General features: G+C 37.9%; 1 protein-coding gene across 2 annotated transcripts; it reads right to left on the bottom strand.

Annotated features, from left to right (window-relative positions):
• Positions 1–1,766: 1,766 nt before the first annotated feature.
• On the bottom strand, positions 1,767–11,853 carry LOC140935829 (uncharacterized). Of its 2 annotated transcripts, none has more exons than XM_073385403.1 (6): positions 11,760–11,853; positions 10,704–10,914; positions 9,805–9,873; positions 4,109–4,299; positions 3,151–3,300; positions 1,767–2,040 (listed from the first exon to the last, which is right to left on the bottom strand). In XM_073385403.1, exons 1-6 carry the CDS (start codon positions 11,832–11,834, stop codon positions 1,849–1,851), a joined length of 888 nt encoding a protein of 295 aa, XP_073241504.1. In that variant the 5' UTR covers positions 11,835–11,853; the 3' UTR covers positions 1,767–1,848. The 2 variants fall into 2 exon arrangements, with proteins under 2 accessions (XP_073241504.1, XP_073241505.1); XM_073385404.1 differs by having other exon boundaries at positions 4,109–4,296.
• Between the last annotated feature and the right edge of the window lie 1,318 nt (positions 11,854–13,171).

The raw sequence follows: 13,171 nt of genomic DNA, 5'->3' as shown, positions 1-13,171 counted from the left end.
TAAAAAAAGTTAAAAGAATTAGCATATATATGTGTAAGGTGTAAAAATATGTTAAGAACTATAAAAAATGTTTGAAAATGATAAAAGAATGAAATAAAGCATGCAGAGAAAAAACAACTATAGAATGTAATTGAAAGAACTATTTAAAAACTTTTGCACGAGTTGAGTCTGATTGTACATTGAGACCAGGTCTCAGTTCATTAATAAAAAACGTTTCAAACACCAGGCAGTCATTGCTTTTACTGACACTTCTTTAAAATGCTAAAATTATTACTAGGATCTTAAGGTGTTGAAGAATGTTTAACCAGGAAGTGCTGGCCGATGGATGAACTTGTGCTTTTGTGTTCCTCAATTCGCCGGTGTAAATGGCGAGATGTGTAACCAACATAACCTGCATCGCACAGGTCACATTCAAATTTGTAAACAAGGAATTGCTGGTTGGCAAGAGGTGGCTAAATAGCTTCTCGCATTTTAAGATCGCGTTCAATCTTTTGGCTGACAAACACTGGAGACACGGTCGTGTGAATTTGTGACCCAAATCCTGAAGGCTAAAAAGGCTACCAAACGGGTAATTACTAATTAAAAACAGAGCCTAGAGAAGGTAGGAAAGCGACGGTTGCATTCAGGGTTTGTCGTGTTCACAAAAGATTAAAAGCCACCTTCTTGAAGGCTTGAAATTGGAAGCGCCGTGTATGAAAGCAAGGAGAAATAACTCAAACACAATTACTGACTTGAATCCGTTTGCACATTTTATTACATCAAATGTAAAAATACAAAATCATATCGCAAACTGAGACAAAATCTTAGAAATATGATTGAAAAACTGCAGGTAAAGGCTAATGAAATCACTACTTTTAGGCTAAATATGTGACAAATAGTACCAACAAACAAAGTAAAACTTTTGAAGTCTAATTCTGTTTAAAGCTTCTAGTTTTAAACTATATTAGTTTATATTAGAAATAAGGCAGGATTTAACCGTTTTCACCTAGGGGAGCTCAAACAACAATGACGGAGACGGCTTTGAAAACGTCTCTTAAAAAGTGAACTCGCACCGCTTCGAACTTTATCGCGCTTATTCCATCTTTGGTCAATTCGTCAAATCTTGTCAAATTTTTCTGAAGTTGAATTCTAAAAGACAGTATCAGAGTTCAGGAAAAGAAAACGAAAGTCGTCTTGATTTCACGTCCTCCACAAAACGTAAAATTAAGCACTTTCACGTTGTAGTCGTGCAGTGGTGTCGAAGAAATGTACAAAAAAAACGTGGTGCACGTCGTCGTTGACCTTGCTCCTATAGAGTGTTTTCACTCACGTGGCCAGCATCTATGCAAATTTCTTGGAACAAAAGAAATCATTTGCATAAGAAAAGAGTCCAACTCCCAGAGGATTGGTTTGGGACACCAACATGGCCGCCGTTTCATTGTTTTGGGACACCAATATGGCCGACGTGACGTCATGTGAAAATACTCTATTCTAGCCTCCTATTCTTTATTGTTTACTTGGGTATTGGCATCTAATTTGAACTGTGCGGATACTAGCGAAAACAAAAACACTGTATATTCAAGCCTATTCAGCTTCTCATGGAGCCATCGCCAACAATATCGCTGCCAAAAGAGCCTCACCAAAGCGGCTTTGAGACTATACTCAGTCCGTAAGTCCATATTAAATGGACTTAAATGAAATCAATTTACCCCTAATTTTAGATAGCGTTGGAAAATTAAAGTGTTTCTATCAAAAAGCACTATCTGTTTTAGGATGAACGACCGGCATTACGAAGTCATAGTGATTTAGAAATGTTTTAAAAGTGCCATGATAGTCTTATTCAACGTGGTGTTGAGTAAATGTCTCTCATTAGGACACCAAATAGACAGCAATGGCGGCCAGGATCGCAGAAAGCATGACACGTGACTCCAGCATATTTGCTGCTCCTGGGACCAGTATGTACTTGGTTGGTAACCTTTCTCTGTCGGTGTGCCTGGAAATATCGTCATTTCCATCCATAGAGCTGTGCATGGCCCATGCAATCATGACTTCAGTACCAGGCTACATAAAAAAATATGTAAAGAATTTCATGCTATTTTCAACCTTCTGAAACAGCAGCAAGTTCGTAAGGGCCCCCCGGAGGAGGGTTCCTCCTTATAAGAGGCTAATGGGGATGTGCCGCTGAATGGGGTCGCATTTTCAATAGAGTTTCTAGAATGGGGTCACATTTTCGGATTTTAATGGGGTAAGACAGACATATTTTAGGTTAGCAAACGTACCAGAATGTTTGAACTGTAGGTAAAAAGTAAAGTGTTCTTCATTCAGTTTAAAAAATGGGTCAATTCATAAAAACAGAAAGTGACTAAGTTAGGATCGCGAAAAGATGGGGTCTGTAATTGGTCACAGAATAGACTATAATGGGGTAGGGGCTCTGAGAGGCCAGCGGCACATACCCACCTCCCGGGCTAAGACTCCAAATAAAACATGTATTTTTGTATGTATGGAGAAGACTTGTCGGAGATAGAAGGGTCACTTGCCTACCCGAGCTTGTATCCTGGGTCAGCCAAATATTCCTACATTACCTTAAAAAACTAGGTGAACTGTTAACGAGAATTAAAGAGTTGGCTCGGCTGGTAGGATAACAGGCCTATCCAGGTTACATATTTCGTTGGTCAGGCAAACTTTTCTCCATATAATCAAGTTGGTTCGTCAAGCCGGGTCAACTCAGTCAAGGTGAGCATGCACTTGCGCTGTTTTCAGCTCTTGGTTTTTTCATATAAACGCTCTGCGCTAAAGATGACTCGGTGGGGAAGTGACCCTCTGTCCAGGGAGGACTTTTCTACATGCCTGTTCTCACTCGCGGCCGTCACAAACAAACGCCCCGTTGCCCTTTGGTCCTGCGTATTTAATTTCGCGCATCTGTGGATCCACAGGAAAACCGGCTTTACACAATATTTACGAATTTAGTGTAAATAGAGGTATTTTATCCTGTTTTTCCTCTCTTCGTTGACACGAACACCTGACAACAGGCTGTCGCACCATCCTCCTCCCCGCAGGGATGCCTCGCTTTTGTACCCAAAGTCCCGCTCCTTTCCATCTCCGGGTGGGGTGTATGGGAGTGGAGGCCACGGTCCCACCCGGAGATAGAATTTAAAAAAAGGAAGAACTTACCTTGAACTGAACATCGTTATCAGTGTCGCTTGTCTCTGGATCTCTCTCAAACTGCACTGTTGTATATCCACCAGCCTCGGTTGCAGTTCTAATAACAAAGTTATTTGCACTATCCTTTGATGGTTTTGTCGTTGAGGTGCTCCAGTAATCCTACGGGTAAAGAAACAAAGTCTCTTCTTTACCTCTTTAACACAGACCGTCACTTTTTACGGTATTAAATCTTAAATTACAACCTCGTGCTGTGTGCGAAATTTCTGAGACCTGATTGCCTCATTGGACTGCTTGAATGGCCTTCTACGCACGATTTTCAAGGTCATAATGTCTTTCTCTTCAGCCAACATACGAACACTGTCTATAGTCTCCTTAGTTTCCTTATTTCTATTCACTTACGTCCTCATTTTCACGTTCAGTGGATCGTTCACTTTTCTAACCAGGTTTTTCTTGTTCGGAGATCTTGTCTTAAAAACTGCGTTTTGAATTATGTTATTTAAGAATCTTTTTTTGACGACATAAAAGGTTTTCTAGATCTTTTATAAGAACAGATTTTGTTGTTATGAACATTGAGTATCCGTTGCGGACTAACTTACCGTGCACTTAACTACCGCTACATAGCTGCGGTAGGCATAAATATGAGCGATATCTACCTCCCTGTTGACTCAAGAGTATGTTAAAAGTTTATATCGTTGCTATGTATCGACTGACCTGTAAACTAGCTTTATGACTGACCTGTAAACTAGCTTTATACCTAAGTGTTAGTCACGTTAATAAAGTATGTATGTACTATGTATGCATATATATAGTGATCTCAGTGTTGTATAAGCTACTAGTAATGGTAATATTTACTTGGGTCTTACTGTAAATTTGGAAACGCTATTCAATACACTAGCCCATCTGGAGGACGTCAAATGTTCAAAAGCAGGGTAGTTCCTTATACAGAATGAAACTCCATCTTACTTACGTCAAGATAGTTGTCACCGGAAGCGACCCCGCCCAAGGCAATATCGTAATCCTTCATGCCGCTACCATCCCCTGTTGTAAAGGCGACTGCACACCAACCAGTGGTTTTGCATCTCAATGTGAAAAACAACTTGTTGTTGCTGTATATCCAAGTCAGCATAAATTTATCACCGAAACTAACGGTCGTGGCTGCTTAACGAAGAGATAAGGATTAAAAAGATCATGTTAAACACGGTTTCTTACCAAAACGCTAAAATAATGTACTATTCGTGTGGCTTACACGATCTTATACATAGATGCATTTTTTATTGTGTTTTGAGGCAAAAGTACAATTATAACATGCTCGCGGGTAGCTGAGCTAATCTAGGTGGGTTATGTTTACAGGAAATAAATACAACTAAATACAACTAAAAGTAACAAGAGAACTAAAAAAACTAAAATTGACAACAATGACTAGAGACTACTGATAAACTAACGGTATTACTAATAATACATGACAACAGTTAACAGTTTGGGGTAACTACAATCCTCGTCACAAATCTTGAAACACTTGTGTGATTTTCCCCTCCCCAATGTTGATTTGGGCTTGCAGTCATTTCAGTGGTCCAAAATACGCTCGGCTCAACATTGGGGAAGGAGAGGGGCACATTTGAGTGAGAGCAAAGGTGTGAAGAGTGAATGTAAGAAATTTGGAGAAAATTCAAGACAAGTGGCTTCTGTTTAAACGATTTGTGACGAGCATTGTAGGTTGAAAGCAAACGACGAGTCACGAGAGTTAGATCCGTTCATAAAATCAAAATAATTACGCTGAACGGTTTGTAGCTTATTTGCCAGTTTAGGTCCAACAGAAGCGAAATGGTCAATAAGAACGTTGGCTATTCTGCTTGGGTCACTGGTGACAGAATCATTGTCATTAGGGTCTTTAATAAAAGTAATAGGTCTTGTGTTCTTCAATTTACGGGCAAGTACATTGTTTATTCCCTCCAATGTTTTTTTCATATTAGTTAAGCTATCACTAAAAAATTTAGGATAATATTGCTGTTTACTTGAACGCATTAAGGTACAGATTATCCTATCAGACGTTTATAATTGTTAAGCTCCGGCTTCCCCAACTAAAACACTGACTGAAATTGGTTGTGTAGAAATAATATGATCTAACAAAAGTCGTATGTACATGTATCCGGTGTTGAATAAAAGTCAGTAATTGTGGCTCACACACCGGTCACAATATGCGCATCTTGCGAGAGAACCCTTGGGGGGGGGGGGGGGGGGAAGCTCCTTTATCCATATCCCCGCCCCAAAATCTTGCTCACAGTCTCTAACAAGTGTTGATACTGTGGTCTATTTTTTTCCTTTCAATGGTTGTCTGGTTTCTCGGGGATCATTTGGTTTTGTTTTCGTTTGGATCTTGGTGCTTTCCTTTACTTACGCCATGTCTGAGTTAATTTTTTTTGTTGGTTCTCGTCTGTTCTCCGTGAGATTTTTCTCTGAGTGCGCCGAATTTTCCCTCTCCTTATTTCCAGTTCGTTCAGGAATATTGCACCTTTAAGTAATGGTAACAGGACTGAGTGGAGTACAATTCAGCGAGTGATCGAGCGAGTAATTTTGAATTTGAAATTACGAGCCCGATTACCCGTGAGTTTACGACACGAAGTCCTAGTACCAACAAGAACGCTCTTAGTAGCGTTGAGTCTCGCTTGCTTGGAGATGAGTTTCGTTGTCAAAGGCGCCGGTGCCGTTATACTACTTTTTCGCTTGGAATATTAAACGAGTGCTATATGTCATAATGTAGATACTCAAAAAGTAAAAATTGCAAGGAGAGACAGGCCGTACATCTTAGCCTACATATTTATATTGCTCCATTGAGGGGCTTTACCTCGGTAAATGGTAAAGCCCACTGAGGAGTACTCTTTCAGGGATTTTACACTCAAAAAATTGAAAGATGATTTTTATCGGTATCAGGGGCCCATGACTCTGTCAGTATAAATATACTTAGCTTCTTTGTACCGGACCAAGATACGGCTCGGTACAGTATATGTTTAGCACAGGAAAAATGTGTAAGTTTAACAGAACCTTATACAACACACAGTTACTTCAGTTCGCGCGTATTCCTGCTGAATTTGTTGTCCGTTTTATAAGATATCAATATTACGTGAAAGCAATTACATTTTCCATAGTTGCTTAGTATCTACTTTTAATATCTCCGTACAGTCTTAGAGTACAATGTTAAGAGTTGTACACAGCATGCATTTTAGATAGATAGATAAATAGATAGATAGATAGATAGATAGATAGGTAGATAGATAGATAAGAACTTTATTTTAGTTTAGCACGATAAAAAGATCAGCATTGCTGGTGGGGTCGTGCATACAACAATTACAAGAAAAATAAGGAGTACTGAAAGCAAATGTACAATATTTTATTAAAAATTAAAAACTGTTAAAGTTTTTTCTTTTATTACAGTATCACTGGGATAAAGCGTTTCATTTTCCAGGAAAATTTCACTTTCTCGTCAAAACAATCACTGACTCAGACAGACCCGGATTAGTTTACTTGAATTTAGTGTTCAGTACAGCGAAAGGGGTTATGTTCTGTGAAATTTATCTACAGTCTGCGGCCCACATCACCGCTGATCCACGATTTATTTATTTATTTATTTTTTCAAGTTCTTTTTAAACTATCCTCGATCCCTTATTCCTCGATCCTGATTTTCTAGTAAACCTTGAAGTTTTGCTCATTAAGATTATTCTTTTTTTTTCGACCACTGAAGTGATCAGTTGTTCCAAAATAATCAACACTTTCAAGCGATAGAATTCTTGGACCAACCGTTCCGGAAAAGCTCGATATGGGATTTCTATTCTATGGACATGAAGTGCTGCAAGTAGAGTGCACGGATAGTCAAGTTCAAAGCTACCGTATAAACACATCGGTGACACATACGTAACGTTAGGGTGGATTTCTACTGACGCGTTTTTGGCTCCGCACGTTAACGCAAGTAAATTTTAATCACATAAATAAAATAGAGGTAAGATATAAAATGTTAAGATTAAACGTCAAGTTGAGTGAGTTTCTACTTTTATGCTTGCATAATTGAACTTGCGGCCTTTCATACATTGTTTCTATTTTATTTGCGAACGGCAATTTTACGCACGTAAAAATTACGTGACAGTGGATACCTGATATATATGTCAAGTATTTATAAAGTGCAACACGACTTCACATCTTAACAAATGCGAAAATCTATCAATTAAATACTTAAAACAAAGTGAATCTATTTAACCGTAGAAGACAATATTCTGAGAAACGTAACGCCTTAAAACACCATAAAATAGGATTTCCCGCTATAATCTTTTCTCATCCTACTTGGGGATATTTCCTTTTTAATCACTGCCTGCATGTCGTGCATAATTACACGAAAATCAAGGGCCTCCATTCAAGGAAAATTACATCATTGCCAAACTTAAGAGCGTCATTTCAGTCATCGCCGAAAATATACCGCATGCTAATAACGAGACTCATTTGCATACAGTGAAAGTCGCCACGATTCTTATCCCCAGTTTCCACGGTCTTCGCCTAGGAACGCGTGGCCTACAAACTAGGTCCCACCGACAAAAAAAAAAAAACGACTGCATTTTTAGAGTCTCACTTTGCTCAAGCAAGCTCGACTAATTAATTGAATCAATAACAAAATACGAGAATCTCAATCTCGTAAATATTCAGCCACTATTCACCCCGATTTCAAATAATAATTGAGAAATGTAATTAAAAGTCGCTGGACTAGTTAGTTTCATCCATTATTCTTTTCCAGTAGCAACTGGACAGCTTACCTGGTCACTATTTTTTCACTGATTTTGATTAGTTATCACGCGCTGTGTAGTTAACTTTTATTGGCTAGTTGTATTTTCTACTTGATTTTCATTGTTTTTTTAACTGTCCGATTTGACCTGTCCAATTACAAGCTTCTGGTAATCGGACAGGTCAAATCGGAAATTTTTGGAGTAAAATGAAGCTATAAATATAGGCTGTTAAGAACCAATCAGATTCAAACATTTTGTTATTGACACAGTTAGGTCAGGAATAAGATATATCGAAAGAAAATTTACTCATTCTCTCCTGAATGTAAGTGAACATGAAAATCAAGATTATTTTTCAATAATAAACTTCCCTGTTAGCTCGTGGCTTGAATCATCATATTTTAATTCATATCAAGACAGGATAAAGGGGACAGAGAAGGCATCCCCCATACACACCCTATTCCATAGGTAATTCGTCTCGAGCTATTTTTAGATACGGAATAAAGTTACCTCGCGCGCTGCGTGGATGTTTCGTGGAGGTTTCGCATGACTAAACGCCGTCCATGTCGCCCATGTCGGGCGAAAGGCAATGAAAGCGTAAAGAGATTGAGAGCATTCCTGAATATTGAAGCGAAATGAATCGGCGCTCACCTGGGAAAAGGGAATCGCTGGACTCTTTGACAACCCGTGAAATTAGTTTAACTCGAAGTTGTCGTAACCTCAGTGCTTTAATAAAATGAGAAATTTCGCCGGTCTATTGAAACCGGTCGTTTGTACAATAAAGCAAAAAGGACGCCAAGTGTTATTATTGCTGAATAATAAAAGACTAATAAAAGAATAAATATCAAACCAGAACTTGCACTCTTCAAACTGTAAATTATAAATGATCCTGAGAGAATATTCAGTGTGTTAAGGATTTCCCTGCTGTACTGTTAGCTCTAAACAAGAGAGGAAGGGCGATTCCTTTTTAATTTCCGTTTCCCTGACACAGCTTTAGCAGAAATCTCTGTGTAGTCGTTTTCGTCGACAAAACGAATAGTAATAGCAATATCGCTCTCCGCCATTTTGTTCTGCGTCAATTCGTGAAGGACGCGTGGCTCTGAGCGTGGGTCATCCACGCGGAACACATTCGAGCTATGTGATTGGCTGTTGTCTAATCCCCCTTGGGATCTGTGGGGTTAAAAATAACTCGAGACGAATTACCTATGGAATAGGGTGTGTATGGGGGATGCGTTCTCCGTCCCCTTTATCCTCTCTTGTTCACATCTTTTAAAATTTTTTTTTAGTATTTGCAGTTCTCAACAGTTTCGAAGATTTTCCAAGTTTTTGTTTGGCATAAGCTCAGTTTTTGTATTCTTGAGCATTAGAACTTTCCAACATATACAGCTGCATATAGTCGATTTTCAGATCAGATGCAGTGTCGTGTTGAAGCAGGGCTTACACAACAACAAGTCTTTGTCCATCCCTTATACATATATCTCCATCCTCTCTTGATATTTTAAAACTGGATCAATGAAATTTATAATCAGTGGTCAGCGTAATTATTTGGGGTTGGCTCTACGACTCCAATAGAAAAGTGCTTTAAACGGTGGTTATCGGAAATGATGAAAAATATGTTCGAGGTAGTTACTATCAAACATTAAATTACTACACAAGTAATCATGATTAGATAAGGCTTAGACGAGTAATTCTTTCATTATAATATTCGTTTTAAGTTTTTCATTTTCCGCGGCTCTGACTGTAGAGAAAGTGATTTTTTTTAAAGTTCACTGACAATATGCCGAATTAACAATGTCAACAATTCGCTTTTTATAATATTGGAAGAATAAGGTAAATCTTGATTAGCTATAACTTGTTCTTACAATTAAATTAACAGAAATGATTATTGGCTAGTCTACATTACCTGTTGATTGAGGCGTTAAACCAACTGAGGAAGAAGGCACCATCATGGTACTGGTGGTAGGTGTTATTCCTGAAGAAAAAGCAATTTTCGCTGAGTTTTAGGCAGCCAATTATTGAATGGGGGAGCCTGCGAAAACACACGTTTTTCCTCGCTCCTCGCCGCTGGGGGACGTTTCGCGAGGAGGGACATCTGCGACTCATCGACAGAAATTCCATACTGATGACGTAAAATCTGTTCAGAACATACAGATAATAGTTCGCCGTGAAAAATGTTCTGCCATTACTAGCTTCGCCATCACTTACCTCGAAACAACTCCCCAGGTTTTCTCGGTTTAACGGTTTAATAATCTGCAACTTTGCTTCACTTTTGACGTCATCGGTTCAATAGGGCAAAACTCTTCCAAATGTGGTCAACAGTAGCTGGTTTTGATGAATTATGCGTGTGATTTTAGCCACTCAGAAACGGAGAAATATTTTGAATGAATAATTAAAAGTTTTATTTAGTCCCCTCGAGCGTTGCCCGAGACAAAATCAGTTTCAGTATCAATATGTCCAGATCACAATTTTTGCTTTTAATTTTTCAATTGTGCGGTGATGAAAAGTTATTAGAAGAATGATGAAGATCTTCTTCGTTTGGTCATTCATAGCTTTTTCTGACAAATTACAGTGGAACCTCGATATAACAAACCTCTATGTAAGGGCATCCTCGATAAAACGAACGATTTTCTTTACCCCACTAATAGTAAAATATATAAAAATGAACCACGATATAACGAGACCTCGTTATAGCGAACAAATTTTGCCAGTTCCTTGGCCCTTCGTTATATCGATGTTCCACTGTAATTGCGGGAAGTAATCAAGTTAATTAGAATCTGAGACTATATTATCTACTGTTATTACCTGTTGGTTGAGGCGTAGAAACAACAGATGTGGATGGCATCATCATGGTAGTGGTGGTAGGTGTCATCGCTGCAGCCATGGCCATAGCGATCAAATTTTGCTTATTTGCTGATCTTCCCCAGCTAGTGTGCTGTGGGCTTAAATTTGCCGACGCTGAATTGGCATCCGTAGTTGAGTGCATAGCCCAGACAATATAGACCTCAGTATTGATCTGATTTCCAAAGGTAGACAAAGAAAGAAACTATGTAAAAAGCCGGCAGTAGCTTGTAACTGAAAAGTATCAACTGACAAGTTTGCGAATTTTTTTTTTTTTTAAATTAAAGGCGTGGAAATGATAAATAACCTACGGTACACAGAACGTGCACTGTTGCTGTTTTATAGCCGAATTTTAAACGTGTTTTTTAAACTTTTCATGTACTGAAAGGAAATTTTAACTTCTTTTCTCAATTACTGTACTCGTTATTTACATTCCAATTGAAAACAGTAACGGTACCCCTAACCCAAAAATGTCGCGAACAGATGAATTTTATGGCATTATAACTGAAGTTGAGAGAACATTCTATTTTTGTGATTGATTCCTATTTAAAAGACAGTGTTTTTACAGCAGTTAAAAGGGATGAAAGTTCTAAACAAGGTATGTTAAAGGGGTACCATTCGTCAATGAAGGTATACGAAAGGGGTACCTTTTTCGTGAAAAATATAGTATCATATAAAATAAAGCTCCAGACACAAATGATTCTTTTTTTTACTTCAGGTTAACTTAAGTAATATAATTAAGATTGATTGACATGCTTTGCCTCAAACAAAGCTCAAGAAAGCGCAAGTTCGCAAAGTCGGTTTTAAGGATGGTTTTTAAGTCACTTGAAGCTTTTTTTTTCTTGAATCGTTTCAACTTTCCGACTTCAATGAGATGCAAAGTAAAAAAACTTGAAATTTGTCTTAGGCCTTCTTAAGTAAAACTTAGGAGCTCATAAGTTTTACTTAACGGTCTAGTGTAAAGACTAGCTTCAGAGTTTACTCACACATGTTACTGGAATATTTGTTGTACAACCTTACCGTAAACTGAACATCTATGTTTGATTCTCCTGTCGTCAAATTTCTTTGAAATTTAACGTTGGTATATCCACCCATCTCCGTGGCTTCAACTAACTCAAAGTTGTTAACAGCATCTTTTGGTGGTGGTGACGTGCTGGTGCTCCAGTAATCCTGTAGGTCACATATAGAGTCAGTTTGGGTTATTTTGGTGTAAGTTGTAATTGGAAGTAAAGTTTAGCCGTGTCTATGTCAGATATAAAAACACTAATTAAATATAATTTTTTTGTTTTTTCCTTTACGAATTATTAATGACTCTGGATATCACAAAAACCTCATCCAATAATTGTTTATCATCGTATGGAAAGACATAAACAAGGGAATTTGTATGTAGTAACAAGTTCAGTAAACAGACTAGTGTGGGCAGTGATTTCTCTCCTCTTTCGTATCAATACAAAAGTAAAAGAGTTTTTAGTTTAATTTTAGAATTCGTCCCACCTTATGTATTTCTCTTAAATCCTAATTATGATAATAATATTAACGATAAACAACTATTATTGTTATTGTTATTATTATCGTTGTTGTTGTCGATAAGAATTCTTGTTATTGGGTTTACTCGTCCTCCGACCATCTAAAGGGTGTTTCAAAAGTTCGTTTCGATTCTTTATTCGCTTAAATTTAACTAATTATCAAAAAAACCCCTTTGTAAAACTTAGTATGTTATTCATTATTTATTTACATTGAGTAACTAAAATATTAGTAACCAGAATGTCTTGCTGTATGTTTTCTGACATTTTCTAAGCGGTGAGATATAGAATGTACGAGCTCCCAAGGCGCGTCCAAAGTCACATTCTTCCTGGCGAAGCGTAGTCATTATCTTAGCTCGTCCAGTGTTTTGGGGGCTGGATCTTTGTATGTTGTCTCGTCTACGATAATTCAGATGGTCTCTAGGGGGTTCACATCACATGAGTTTGCCGGCTGGTCCTCCTTTGGTATAAAGTTAGCAAATCCTTCTGACACCATGCTTGCATGAAGTGTGCACCGCCTTTTCCTCTTCAAGGCTTTCCAACTTATTTTGGTAACTTATCCCCGTACCGTTATGTTCGAAACTTTGATCGATAATGTGAAGTTGAAATTTTTTTACCTTTCTGTTTTGTGGAATTATTAAGCATATACTTACAGCTTTTTCGATAATATTTCTCAAAAAGTTTGTGATAAAACGGCCATGCACTCCTTGGTTTGTCTTCTAAGGTCTTTACTTTTGACCACTTGTTCGGTCATCGTTCAGACTTCTTCAACAATTTGACAATTTTTTTTGACTGAATGGCCAGAACACCATAAAAATAGATGCCTGAGCTCTAGCACAAACAGTGTAGGCCTTCATTTTTATAAAGGAGTAGAGAAAATGAAACAAAACGATAAAAATACCAGATAGA

This window comes from Porites lutea, chromosome 4 (genome assembly GCF_958299795.1).
Source record: "Porites lutea chromosome 4, jaPorLute2.1, whole genome shotgun sequence".
NCBI lineage: Eukaryota > Metazoa > Cnidaria > Anthozoa > Scleractinia > Poritidae > Porites > Porites lutea.
This window is presented reverse-complemented; position numbering and strand designations above follow the sequence as displayed.